Genomic DNA, 14,443 nt, shown 5'->3' on the forward strand with positions numbered 1-14,443 from the left:
GTGCAGTTCCGAGAAACGCCAGCACTCGACTTGGGTTGCCCCTTTTCCAGACCTTCACTAACGGGGATCCATCAATTTATTCCTTATATATTGTAGGCCAGCAGCAGCAACCACTGGGACATGGGCGAGATGGAGGGCAGTCGGAAGAGCCACCTGACGCCGCCGCCACAGAAACGCATCAAGAGCGCCGACTTGTTCCGGGCCCAGCATGGCATCAGTCCGGAGCGATTGCTGCTCGATCGCGAGTTTCCCGTGGCGGGACAGCATCCGCTCACGCGGAACAGAGGCGGTCGGGACACCTCCAAGGACCGGGAGCGCAATATGGAGCTGAGGGAGTCGCTACTCGGACAGGCTCTGGAAAACAGCAACGGACAGCAGGCCAATCAGGTGGGTGTCAGTACCTTTTTATATTTATCATAACGATTTGCATTTAAGTTTGGGGGCTGGCATTGAAATATCTAAGGGTTTGCCTTTTGCCACCACGTTCTTAGCTTTTATACTTTACGACAAGTATATTTGTCAGTCAAAAACAAATTGGGCGTGCTAGGAAAATCACTTGGGGATTTGAAACTTTGTAAAATGGTGTGTAGAAGTATGCAACAATAAATTTCAAATATAAAAGTTGGTCATCTATATAAAAGAAATCGATGTTTATAATTTTACTGCATACTTTTGGCCACCTTTTTAAAGTAATTTACCCACCATCATCTTTATAGACTAGGAAATCTTAAAAATACGCTTTTACACCATGAGGTAACAATAAAATGAATTTTCTTTTTTCATAGAAACACGATCTCGGCCAGAGCGCGGGTGAGGATTCGAACAGCAGTGATACGGAACCCTCGGATCGAGGTGATGGTCAGCACGATGGAACCCTCGACGGCATCGACAATCAGCGCTCGCACTCGTTCCCCAATGCATTCCTTGGCCTGCAGGGCATTCCCGGTCTTCTGCCCGGACCCTCCGGCATCAACAGTGATTTCGGTGAGTCAAATGTATATCGATTACGAGCTTGCCATTCGTTTACACTTTATTATATCGAACCAAATTGAATATTTGCCTCTTGTGTATGATTTACAAATCGATTGGAACAAGAGTGTTCGGGACAAACAAAAAATTACACATATGATTTGCATTTTGCCAGACACGTTTTTGCATAGTAACTAACTGTCGATTTATCGATAAACAAATAGGGAGTACACATACTCGAAATAGCAACTAATTGGCATAAAAAGAAAATCTTTTATATTTAAGACCTTAAGACCGACCAAAAGAATGGCATACAAAAATTAGAACCTAAAACGAATTGAAATACAAATTTTAAGATATTTTATCGATTAATCGAATAATTGCCTGTTCTGTATTATTTATAAAGCGAAAAAACAGACATTATTTGTATATGATTTGCATATTTTTATAAATTTATTATGATGTAACTAACTATCAAATAAGTATAAGCCGATAAAAAGCGTTTAAATAATTGGCTATGTTAAAATAAGAAAAATTGTCTTGAGTATTTATCGGTTTATTCCATAACTACAGCATTCAATATTCATGTGTAAGCCTATATTATATAAAATCATCTCAAGTCGTAGTATTAGTTTAGCCTTTAAGCAGTGAAACTCACAAGTGACCCATTCAATTTCACCTCAAACTCTAATAATAAACAAGCTTAATTTTCCCGAAGTTCGATTCTAACGAGCTGGCAATCATTAGGCCCATAACCAACTGTCGCTGGTCCAGACCAAGAACCAGGAACCAAAACCAGAAACCCAACTAGATCCCATTCAAATCCCATTCCCAATCCCGGCCAGAGTGCCAAGAAATATGCGCGGAGCACGTGTCGCATTAGGCCATGGATATGTAACTGTTGGCCAGGACATTCGGCGTGTGATTATAAACACATTCGGTTTGGGGTACGTAATGTCCGTCCATTCACGTATGTGCAAATGTTCTACACAACGGCCGGCAAAAAATGATTATTGCCATTACCAAACACTATTGCTATCGACATAACTACGGCTATTGCTATTACGGTTATTGTGATTATGATTACCATTCGATTGCGGAACGGAAGGATGTTGAGATAAGAGGTGCACTGAAGAAAAATCGTCCTTGTCTCTCTAATTTAAAAAAAAAGTCATTGCTTAGTCATCAGATCTTTCCTCACTATGAAAATACTACAATTTAAAGGCTTATAGTTCATTTTTGATGAAATAAATAGTTTAATAACTTGTAAACGGATGTTACGTTTACAAATAAATTTAATAGTTTCTGAGGCATTAAGACACCTTTGTTCTCAGTGTAAGGAAAAGCGCTACAAATATGATTTGAACAGATCCTTATTCCTTTCTCCTTTCGGGTTGTTTGTGTTCCTAAGCACATGACACGCACTTTGTCCGATGTCGCAAATGTCGCATTTAACGCGCATTAAAATGATAATAGCCACGGCTTCGGGCCCACAACGAGTTCCATTCTGGACGACGGCTCTAAGCCCCGAGTGTCGTTTAATATTCAGGGCACATAGATCATTGCAACAAATGTTGGCCAGCACTTGGTCAGTTTAGTTCGAGACAGGCCGGAGAAGATGGCCCGGGCTGAGAAGAGAAATCAAATTTAATAAAGCATAAACATTCAATAAGCTTCGGAACGAGCCAAAGTCATTTGAAATTCCGAGCAGTCACGTGAAGAGGCGGTCCTGGGACTTTTGGCCATTTGGAAATCCGAATCGAAAATATTAACGGCCCGAGCAAAAAGGATAAACTTTTGCGCAATGATAAAAATGATAAGTTTTTTTTTTTCCTGCCTTCTGTTTTTCGTGCCATGTCCGCCCACATAGCCCCCCTTCCCTACCCCACAAAAAAGGGCGACACTCGAGAGCATACATATTTAGATTTTATTTCGTTTTATTGCTTTTCTGTGCATTCGATTTATTCGGTGGGCATTGGCTGGCAATGGCCGAAAACGGACTTGGAAATTGCGCACATGTGTGCGCAAGGACTTGAGAGCTGAGTCCTGAATCGTGAGTCCTGTCCCCCCGATCCTGCCCCCAGTAATATGAGTTGGGTTTGCATTTTAATATATTTACTTGGCCCCTCCCCCTGCGCTGCCGCCTCCACAAATGTCACACACTCGCAATCAGATGCGGGCCCAAAAACTACAAAAGACGAACGAGAAAAGGAGGAAAAAGTTTACTTTGCAAAAATCCATTGCAGAAACATTTATAAAGTGGCCCCGGCCGGGCCAAAACCAAGACCTAGCCCGAAATTGTCTTCGAGGAGCAGGCACAAAAAGGACTAGAATAACATGGGAAACATACACTGAAAAAGATTAAGCTTTATAAACTTTTCTTATACAAAAATGCTGAAATTCCCAAGAGAGTTTAATTTTTTTTATTGTCTTTTAATAATAAGGGATTTTAGAACCATGACTTTTTGAAACTTGATTCTATTTTAATACTTGCCTATATATAATATAAGTTACAACCTTCTCTAAGTTAAGTGATTTTATTTTTAATAAGTTAAATTCTTTCTTTTTTCTAAAACAAATTCAATATATTTAGAAATAATGAATAATGCCAATTGTCTTTTGTCGTTTAATTGTATTATTTGTATTTTTTTTTAATTCGAAAAATGTAAAGAAACATTAATGAAAATCGTATAACTTAGAAAGGTTTCCCTATATATATTTATATATATACTATATATTGGGGTTTTTCCAATTTTATAAATACTTCATATTAGGCCAGTACTAAAGTTACCGAAATGGCTTTCAAAACAAAAAACTCCTAGTTTTGACACAACAACTTTATATATGAAATTTATTTATTTTGGGATAAATTCTGTTAGTCTGAATACTAAAACTAAAGAAGAATCTAAACGATATTCTTTGTGTGTAGTCAAAGAACTGTGAAAAAGAAAGTAGTAAGGACATAGAAAAGCTGGACTCTTGTTAGGAGGCGTCTTCGCTGTCGTTGTCGTGGACATTTTAAAATGAAAATGATATCGGGGAGACAAAAAAGAAAGCGGGCAGCCAGGCCGGCGGCTGCGGCCTCGTCAGGTGGGTGGTTTTAGGGGGTGGTGGTGGCCCGGAGGTGGCCCAAACATTGACAGCAAATAAATGGCAGCCAAAATAATAACAGCAAAGGGGAGGTGTGTTGTGAGCTTGTGTGTGTGTGTGTGTGTGTGTGACAGGACAGAAGGAGGATGGCTTGCTTCAAATCAGCCAAATCTCAAAAAAAGAGTTGAGTTCCCTGGGAAAAAAGGCTTCCTGGCAGCAAGTCAGTAGGTGCGAACACTGCAGTTGGCGCCGTCGGCGTGGGCGAAGAAATGCAAACATACAAAATAAAATAAAAATCATTGACATATGAGGCCAGTTGCTCATTTCTTGGCCAGACCGAATGCAAAAGTTTGCGGAAGTCAATGGGCGGCCAGGGGGCGTGGCGGGGGCGGTACCAAACTTGGCCGGACCAACTGGCGCTGGGCATTTGGCATTTGGAAGCTAATGCGCAAAGTTTCTTTCGATTTGCTTCGGTTGGGCTCTGTTTGCCAGCTGCTCACAAATGCACTTCTTTTCCCAACGTCCATCTTATGTCATTTCCTTGGCCTGCAGCGCAAAACAAAAAAACCATTGCTTGGAATAGATTTCCCATGGTCTAGATGATTAAATCGCTTGTCCAAATGTATAATGACTTGCATTGATAACTAAGGATGTTTGCTTTCTGTTGGGATGGCTTGATGGTTTTTGCTTTACACACCATTTTAAATTGGATATATTGTTCAAGTCTATCTAGTTCATAGACTGCATAACAGTTTGCTTAACATCATTAATAACTATAAAAGAAAGAACAAATATTTCGTAGCTAGATCAAAAAATCTATAAAAAAAGAAGTATTATATATCTACTTCTCACGACAAGCAATTTTACCAAAATATATGGGATGAAAATGTAACAAATGTGTGTACAAGTATGCAACAATATATTTTAAATATATAAGTTTTATAGATTTTTTCAAAAAGACGATCTTTTTTTATACGATTTCTCAAAACCCTGTTGATTTTGTTCAACCTCCCATCATATTTTAATTATATTGTTTAAAAATCTTGATCAAAAACAGTTTAAAGTAATACAGCATCTTTCTTAAGTGCACTATATTTTTGGCATTTTACCATAACGAAAATCAAGTTGCAACATTCAAGTAGATCAATACCTGCTGTCAAATGCAGTGCCTTCCTTAATTATATTCCAGTCGTAAGTCGGCTGACTCAAAATGTATGCCAGGCAAAGGATTAGAATCTGCGCCGAAGATAATTCATTTAGGTGTGTGTGTTTCGGTTGTGTTTTGGCTGTGAGGCCCAGCAATAGAGACATTTAATGACGTACGCTGCCAGGGTCTTGGCTTAGATTCCCTCCATACCCACGTGGAGCTGCGTGAAATGCGTAAAATTAGCAGCCGGCAGCAAAGGCAATAAGCATGCGAGAAACATTATTTCTCGGGCCAAACAAAACGCACCCAGTTTGACTTAGAGCGGCGGGGTGGTGTGCGGAAAGTGCGTGTTAGCTGGCCCCCTTACTTTGCTCGGTGTGTGTATATAGGTCCTGGCTACCATTTGTTGGCGTGTTTGCATTTAATAAATTCGATTAACAACGGAATAAATACGCTTAAATGCGGAAAATAATGAAAACTAACGAAAAGCGTTTTGTTAGCGGCCCTTTGTCGGCGTCGCCTGGGCGCCGCTTTCATTCCATCCGGCATTCAATCATTCCATTCAGTTATTCATTTTACGAGCTGTGTTATTATTGTAAATATGTGTGGTGCTTTTGCTGTTGTTGTTGCTGTTGCTGTTGTTGTTGCTGTAACAAATACAAATACATTACGTGAATAAACGCACCCATTATTTCATTTCATCAAGAACCATTAACGCCAACACGCCGCACACTTCCATGCATAGTTGCTGTATCTGCGGGGTCCTGTTCACCGCGCCTAGTGTGGCCAGCTTTTCGTCCTTCAACCCACAACCCACACCACCTCCACCCCCATCCCCATCCCCACCCCCGACCCCTCCAGCTGCTGCAAATGAGCGAAGAACATGAAAATGTTCAAGTAGAACCACCACACACCCACACATAAACACATGGGGGCCGCAAAACTTTTGCCCGGATAATGAGTAAAATGATTGGAAATACATTTGCAGTGCGTGCGTCTGTCGCATGTATCCGTATCTTTGTATCTTTGTATCTTGGTCCAGCTTCAATCGTTCAATGTATCCCAGTAGCCTAGGTGGCGGGGGAAGCGTTACTTAGTAAAAGGAAATCCATTTCCTTAAATTATAAGTTAGAACATTTATTTTGGTACTTAAAATACTATAAATTTATTGGTATAACCTAGATAGATAATAAAGCTATATATTAATCAGTATATTCCAAAAATAAGATGGATTAAAAACTATACAAAATTCAACAAAGTTAGTGCCAACTTTATGACTCCAAATATTCAGCTTAAGTGTTTGGTGGGCGTTTTTTTTTAACGGTTAAAAAATTCGGATAGTTTTAAATATAAACTCTGGCCATTATAAATGGAACACTCTAATTTGGGCACATTTTCAAGCCGCTTTAACTAAAACCCAAAGCCATCGAATCTATCTAGCGATGCGCTTTGAATTCTTTCCATCAAAGAATTCACTTTTCGACAACTTTATTCCACTCACTGGCCGTCTGAAATTGTTGCAGATAATTTTCAAATATATATGCAATGCTGGCTGGCAACGCCCGGCTTCGGAAACTAAACAAAACAAAAATGTTATCAAATTAATTTCAAAAACTCCATCTGCTGCACGTCACACTCAAGTGAGTGTTGGTGAATGGATGGGCCGGTGTGTGTGAGAGTGTGTGCGTGGGTGTTGGGAGCTGGGAGTATATAACTTGGATATCCCCTGGCCCACAATATAGATATATGGCCAAAAGGGGGGGCAGGGGAGGGTGGGAGGTCGAAAGCTGGGCAACAAAGTGGCAAAAGTGCCAGAAACGGAGACACTTTGGGCCCACACACACGCTTGGATGGACAGGCAGGAATTGGGGGATGGACCGAAAACGAAACCGAAACTAAAAACTTTTGAGTTAAATTCCCGCTCTAATGTTTATGTAGATGAGGGATTATGTCATTGTGCGCCCCACACACACACGCACCCACTCTCTTGGAGGAAAAACCAAAACCAGAAACTCAGCAACGGCCACCGGACAGGTTTCCACATATGAGAGGAGGGGTGGTCCCGGTAAGGGAAAACCCATTGCAGCACTTGAAAATTCTAATTTTCTGCTTAAACTTCAAATGAAATTGTTTTGCACGCACACCCACTCCGACACACACACACAGACAGGCCGACACACAAACAGTTTGGAAATAGATGCGAAAAATGGAAATGAAAAACCATTATTATTATGTATGTAGGAATAGGTCTCGCTCTATCCATCTCGCTCTCTTGGGCAGGACCTTCGGTGGGTGGGAGTGGACAAGTGTTTGCCATAGGAAATACATTAAATTTAAACAAAATTCCCTCTGCTTCTTGCTGCTGTTCTACTTGAGCTTAACGCACACAGACACACAAGTACGGACAACCACGGACGGGACCGAATGCAAAAGTTTTGCTCAAAACTATTTCATGTTGGCCGGGGTTGAATTTCGGGTTCCCAATCCAAGGGTTGAGAGCGGCCCTTTTTGCCACGTTGTATTTTAAATTCAAGTGGTCGTATGTAGCAACAAAGCATCCATCCAGCCTGCCCACACACACACCCATCCGCAGCTGTATGCTTAAGGATTTCGTTTACCGAATCCGAATCCAAATACGAATACGAATACGAATCCGTTTCAAATGCGAATTTATTTCCAACGAAAATATTACAAAAGTCAAAGACAGAGCTCTTCCCCGCACCCGAACACACTACCTTGGCAAAAAGGTCATTTTTGGGCATAGAATTTACATAAATCCATATGGATGCCGGCCGTGTGTGTGTGTGTGTGTTTGTGTGAGAGTCTCGAGTTGAGTCCTCAGCCGAGTCCATTTGAAGTCCTTTTGGCCTTCTTCGGTTCTTCGGCACCACTTCGTTCGGCGCCTGCAATCTGTCGGCATTTTTCGCTTATCACTCGGAGCTTCGGATTTCGTTCGCAGCTTCTATTGATAGCTACACTGAGGGAAAAAGTCAATTGAAAACTGTTAAAAGTAACAGTTGACATTCTAGAATCTTTTTTAGTTAGGATTTTGAAAATAAGGATAAAAGGTGTCTAAAAGAATGCAGTAAAAAAAGTAACTTCGTCTGTCGTATTGAGTCAATCAGACTTCTGGATTCGAATTATTGTTGCATACTTTTAGACATTATTATAAATGATTTCTGTAAAACCCTTGAATATATTTATATTGCTTTTAACCAACACTGGAGTTTGATCACTTTTTCAAGATATTAGAATATCAATCGCTTGAGGACTGAACAGTGTTTATTATAACACAAAGAAGCAAATTTAAATTTTGAATTTAATCCTCATAATTTTTAAAACAAGTTTTGTGTAATATCTTTTTGTCGCCAAGTGCATTAAGAAAGGTTTAGGAGCATGTGTGCGTGCGGTTTTCAAACGGAAGACGAAAACTTGCTTCGGCTCGGCCTTTTTCCATTTGACCCCGATGGCACCACATCTTTTTCGCTTCCGCCTTTCGTCTTGCCTTCTGTGGAGAGGTCTCAGCTTGCTTTCTTCCGAACCCCCTTTCATCCACCACCTCTGACGCATTGATATCCCTTTTAATGGATGAATTATTGCCGCACATGCGAAAGTAGTTGCTGCCCAGGACATCACCCCCTTGAAAAGCAGCGGCCTCCTCTTACATATCCTTTTCACGCAGACACTCCGACAAGACAGAGCATTTGTTTGCATTTCATTTCCTTCAGATCCCTGTGTGTCTTTCACATCCCAATGGCTGGGATTTGTGATGGGGGGGAAAGAGCCGAGGTTGGTTGACAGGCCACGACGCCAGAGGTCAGTTAATTAGGGGCTGGCGCAGAACAGAAATAACTCTTTTTTTGGCAGTGTCCCGTTTTTGATACACCAGAATTTAGCTGCGCGGGAATGCGCCATAATAATTGAAGGATATTACATCAATAAAACACCACGTACACACTTCCATGTGGGTGGGTGAGTTCTGCATTTTAATATTTCCAAATATCCCCTCCTGGCACTCACACTTACACACGCTGGCATATAATTTAGGCTTTGACAGGCGGCCACCACCTACAAAGAGGTTAAATGTGCGTGTGTGGGTTAGGAGGGGACACAGGGGGTTGCAGGGGGCTGCAGGGGGTGTCAGTCAGGCGGGCATTCGAGCGCCAACAGCCGACGCCATAAACTAAATTTATTGCAAATATTTCCTCAGCAATGAGCAATTTGTGCGATCGAATCCTGCGCCTAAGTGGGCAAAGGGGGTGGTGGTTCGGTGTAAGGATTGGGGGGATTCGTGGTTCGTTATGCCGCCCGGCGAACGTGTCGATGATGTATTTGCCCGAGTCCCTTTTACTGTCCAGCATATTTGACCCAAACAAAAAAAAAAGGAACGGTGTGAGGAGTTACCCTGCCAAAATACAAAAAGAAATCCAAGATAACTGGGCATAAAACCGATACAAATCCGAATAGAATGCCATTTTTGTGCAGTGTTTTTATTGATTTAGTTAAGCCCCCCTCTATCCTGCCAGTTTCTATATTATTTTGCACTATTTATATTGCCAACTAAACTCTAACACAAAAAGAGTTTCTCGGTTTTTGTCAGAGAATTACACGCAAAAACCGAAAAGCCGGGAGGGGCAGTTAAATGAAATTACTCATACGCCCAGTGTGCCGCAATCAAGCAGACTCACACTCACACACACACACACGCACACACATAGACAAGAGCTCTTGGGCGAGAGTGAAAGAGAGAGCTAGACAGGCCGACAAAATGGTTGGCCAACGACAACCAAACAACAACTAAAACAGCAATAACAAACATGAATTTTAACAAAATACAATTTCAATACAATTCAAACTTTCTAACACACTAACACACACAGATATAGCAAAAACAGACACACACAAAGCGAGCGATATTGAGAGAGAGAGAGAGAGAGATGAAGCTACAGCATGCCACCACCCCCTGGGTGGCCCTATTTACCCCCCTCCCCTCTAAAGCCGCAGTGCCAACATCGCCAGCGCCCAAGCACCGCCAAACTACAACCCGATCCCCTTTTTGGCCACCCACTACGCCCCTGAACCATGAGCCGTGCGAATATGAAACTAAAACTTCCTCTACTCATTTCCTGTCCTGCTCCCAACCGCATCGCCTGCTGATGATGAATAGAAAAGGGGAGTAGTGGTTAAATAGTGGAGGCAGGGGAGGAGATGTTCATGGACGGTGGTTGAGGGGGTGGGCCATGCTGGGCGCAAAAACTATCTCGACCGACTGTCTCGCCGGTTTTCAGTTGCGTTCTAAATTCATACATTCATTACCATCGCATTTCATTCACACCCCACCCCCAACACATCGCAGCACACATCCACCCCACCCCCTCTCCCTCGCATTAAAGTTAAATACAATCGTTGGTCCGTAAACAAAGGCGGGGGCAGCGGGGAACGGAAGGAGGGGGTTCGGTGGGCGAGTAGTTCGCTGCTCATAAAGTAATAAATTGTACCGTAAATAGTGCGGCGCAAGTGTTCGATGGAAGGACGAATGGATGGATAGATGGATGGATGGATGGATAGATGGAAAGCTGGATGGATGGATGAATGTGTAGTGAGCAGGAAGAAGGACAGTGAGGAACCGGGTTGAAAAGCCTGAAACTGAAGGGTTTCCGGGGGAGAAGGTTGGGAAAACGTTCGACCACTGACTGAAGCAATTCATCTTTGACTCAACTCTTCTTTCATGCGAAGAGGTCCTTTCAACAGCTGCTCGCAACCGCAAAAGGATCCGCAGCCAGCTCGGCAAGGATTAGCATTGTGCCCTTAAAACATAATTGTGGGTACTGTGGATAGTGCTATTATGGATAGAAGACTAACATCTTCTGCTTGTTAGTTTGGCATTTCACTGGTAGTTTAATAATAGATTTATTTTTAGAAAAAAATATTAAAATTATGAACGAAAATTAAGGATTTATTACTTGAATACATTTCATCCTAAAAAGTTAACTTTTAGAGAAAGTTAACAAAAATAATTATATTAGTGATTTAGAAATCAAAAAAGAGATTCTGAAGCATTTAAAATTATTTCTAAAATGATAATTCGATCTTATAAAACCACATATTTAATTTTATTGTTGATTTTTAATAAATAGTTGTGGTCTAAACAAAACAATTGTTAAACGCAAACCAAATTTGAACTCATCCCTTAGGCTTAGAAATTATGGTTATTAGGCATTGTTTAGAAATTAAAACAACTTTTGAGCGTTAAATGCATTGCTTTTTTATAATTTTAAAGAAATTTTAAAGCCAAGAATAACCAAAGATCTTAACCCAAAACGGACTCCAGGGAATGAGGGGAGAAACTCTATCAGCTATTTAAGCTATTCAGTGAATGCCAGCAGCATAGAACTTGCATACACACACACCTACATATCAGTATAGTAAATCCCCGACGCCCCCCACTTTCTCTATCCCCCGCAGACATCGAAAAAGTAACCCAAACCCCCCTGTCCATCCCCCCTACCAATCACCTAATCCCCGGCAACGTTAACCACATACGACCGCATCGTTCATCATTTGGCCGTGCGTGCTGACGCCTTTCTGGGGGAGGAGCTGGTGGGCGGTGGGTGGTGGGTGCTTTTTTGGTGGGTGGTGCGAGTGATAGGGTGGCTGGGCATCAGGCTGCAGCCTGTACTAATGAATTACGCAATCTAAAACTATGTACATTTAATTCAAATTCACAAAACTGTACGCCAAACTAACCGAGACGAACTCCCAAAAACACACATGCACACGTCCATGTGGATTTTAACACACAAACACACACACACACACACACACGCTCACACACACAGGCACAAACTTTAGGCAAACTTTTTTGCTGCCTCGGTTGGCGTCGCTGCTGCTGTATATTTTGGAATAATTCAAAGCGAATACATTTCGGACCATCTCGCCCACCCGAACATCCATCTTCGCTCCAACCCCATCGGCAGCTGGCCGGAGTCCACCGGCCCCTTTTTTCAACCCCCCCGTCAACCGACGCCCCTGAACGGCCTAAGTATTTTCGCCCATAGCCCATAGCCCATTGCCCATTGCCCGTTGCCCGTTGCCCATTGCCATTCCATTACCGACACCATTGGCGTCAACGTCAGCATCCATCGCACATGTCCTTGCAATTGTTCCGAGGCCGCCCAGGACCACCCACTAATACCACTCCCCCTCCCCTTGCCCCATGACCATGCCCCGCCGAAAGAAGGAAAACACGAGAGCGAAAGCGTGCGCAAAAAGCAACAACAAGTTAGATTCCCATATAATATTCGTACACACTTTGCAAACATGTTTGTCGATGATGTATTATACAAAATGCCCATAAAAAGGCCCGCATGAGCGAGACAGAGCGATCAAAAAAAGGGGATAGAGAGGGAGAGGTATAGTGTGTGTGTGTGTGTGTCTGTGTGTGTGTTAGAATGAGAGCAAGCGATGGCGTAATCATCGTTTGTCTCTCTACAAATGCTTGTGTGTGTGTGTGTGTGTGTGCGAGCCACTAAATCGAAATGCCAAAATGCCCATTTCTATTCCATTCCATGGCTCTAGAACCCCGCATAAGCGATACAGACATTTCGTTTTTTGGGGTAATACATCAAACTAGCCGCATCAATAGCACACTCACACAACCCTTATACGTTTGTGTGTGTGTCTGTGTGTTTGTGTGTGTTTAGTCGCATGAGGCAACAAGGACAACGAAAAACAATGGGCCAAGTTAATACGAGTACGAGTACGAGTAGGAAGTGTGTGTGTTTGTGTGTGTGCGAGTGTGAGACGGAGAGTGTATGGAAAAAGAGTAAAATACTTCATGCAGAACCGAGCCAAAAAACCGAATCGAATAGAACAGACAACGAAGAAGAAGCAGAAGACGAAGGAGCTGCCAGGATATGGTGGGAGAGGGGGAGAGAGGAGGGGGAATGAGGGTTGACCGGGTTGGGGGGCAAAAAGTTCTTGCCACCAAAAGTAAAGGAGATAATCTTGGCCAAAGACGAAGTGAGGAGCGAATTGCTTGCCAAGAACCAACATCACTCACCCCCCACCCCTCCACTCCTCACCCAACCCTTCCCCCTTCATCACACCACACCCCCTTACCCTCCCCCTCACCTTGTGAACTCCGTTCTAATGACCGCCAAGATAGAATGACATTTGGGGCTGTCAGCTTTCATTGTTGGGTCCGTTCTTGTGTTGTTGTGCCTGCATGTGAGGGTCTGTGTGCGTGTGTGTGTGTGAGTGTAGTTGTGCGAGTAAGTGAGTGTGCGGATGTCGAGAAGAAAACTTTAAGTACACAGGACCCAAGGCGTCGGGTTCGGTTTTAAACCAGCCAAAAGAGCAGTGGGCTCAATTGAAATTTCTGTTATTGGATGGAGCGGAAAAAAATGTAATTATAATAAATGGGATACCATTCTAAAGATTTTAAAGTATGATGTTTTATCAACCTATATTTTGTGCTATATTTGTTATCGGTTTTTTAATCTGAAAATTAATGGGGCATCCCTCTAAGCTATAGTCACATTGTAATAATTAAATTAGCAATTCCTTAATATTTAAAATCGATAACTTTTTATAAAGCAAATTTTTGTTGGCATGTTAAATAATAAGCCATAAATGCCTAAGAGCATAATTATAAAATGTTATTAAAATTATTATGTACAAATCTTTATAAATTTAAAAATTAGATTTAGAAATTTCTTTTTTCTTATACCATACAGTTTGTATGAATCCAATATTTACATTAAATTTTTTTGATTGGAAAATGGAAAAGCATAAACAAAATTAGGAAAATTAGGAACGCAAAATAATTATTGTTTCATGGTTATTAGCTTGCTTTCATTTTTATAAAAAAATTTAAAAAAAAATTTAGAAGATAAATTAATAACATTTCCAACACCGAATCTTTATTTCTGGTATTTCTACTTAGCCAAATTGCTGATTGAATACGCAGTTAATGTGGAACATATGATATTCTTAAAGTTATTTGCACTGTCAATTAATTTGTTGCGTACCCCATCTGTAATCTCCCAATATTTCGTCTAATTTCTCACCACTGTGCTTGAGTTTTTGGCCCACGGGAAAGATGGCAAAGGGCAACATTTTGGCAATAAGACGCCTTCTTCGGTCCAGGCGCACAACACCACACAATCACAATCGCCGAACCCAAGCTCTCAAAGGGGCGGCGGCTGTGGGGCGGGGGGCGTGGCGGTGGCAGGT

At 41.9% G+C, this 14,443-nt stretch overlaps 1 protein-coding gene across 6 annotated transcripts in view; it reads left to right on the forward strand.

Annotated features, from left to right (window-relative positions):
• Window positions 1-14,443, forward strand: part of LOC128262080 (protein abrupt) — a 53,777-nt gene that overhangs the window by 25,677 nt on the left and 13,657 nt on the right. For all 6 annotated transcript variants that reach the window (XM_052996122.1, XM_052996123.1, XM_052996124.1 and 3 more), the window contains exons 6-7: window positions 97-387; window positions 786-984. In XM_052996122.1, coding sequence (XP_052852082.1) covers window positions 97-387; window positions 786-984 — 490 coding nt within the window. The remainder of the gene's footprint in view (window positions 1-96; window positions 388-785; window positions 985-14,443) is intronic.

Source organism: Drosophila gunungcola, unplaced genomic scaffold (genome assembly GCF_025200985.1).
Source record: "Drosophila gunungcola strain Sukarami unplaced genomic scaffold, Dgunungcola_SK_2 000001F, whole genome shotgun sequence".
NCBI classification, from domain to species: Eukaryota; Metazoa; Arthropoda; class Insecta; order Diptera; family Drosophilidae; genus Drosophila; species Drosophila gunungcola.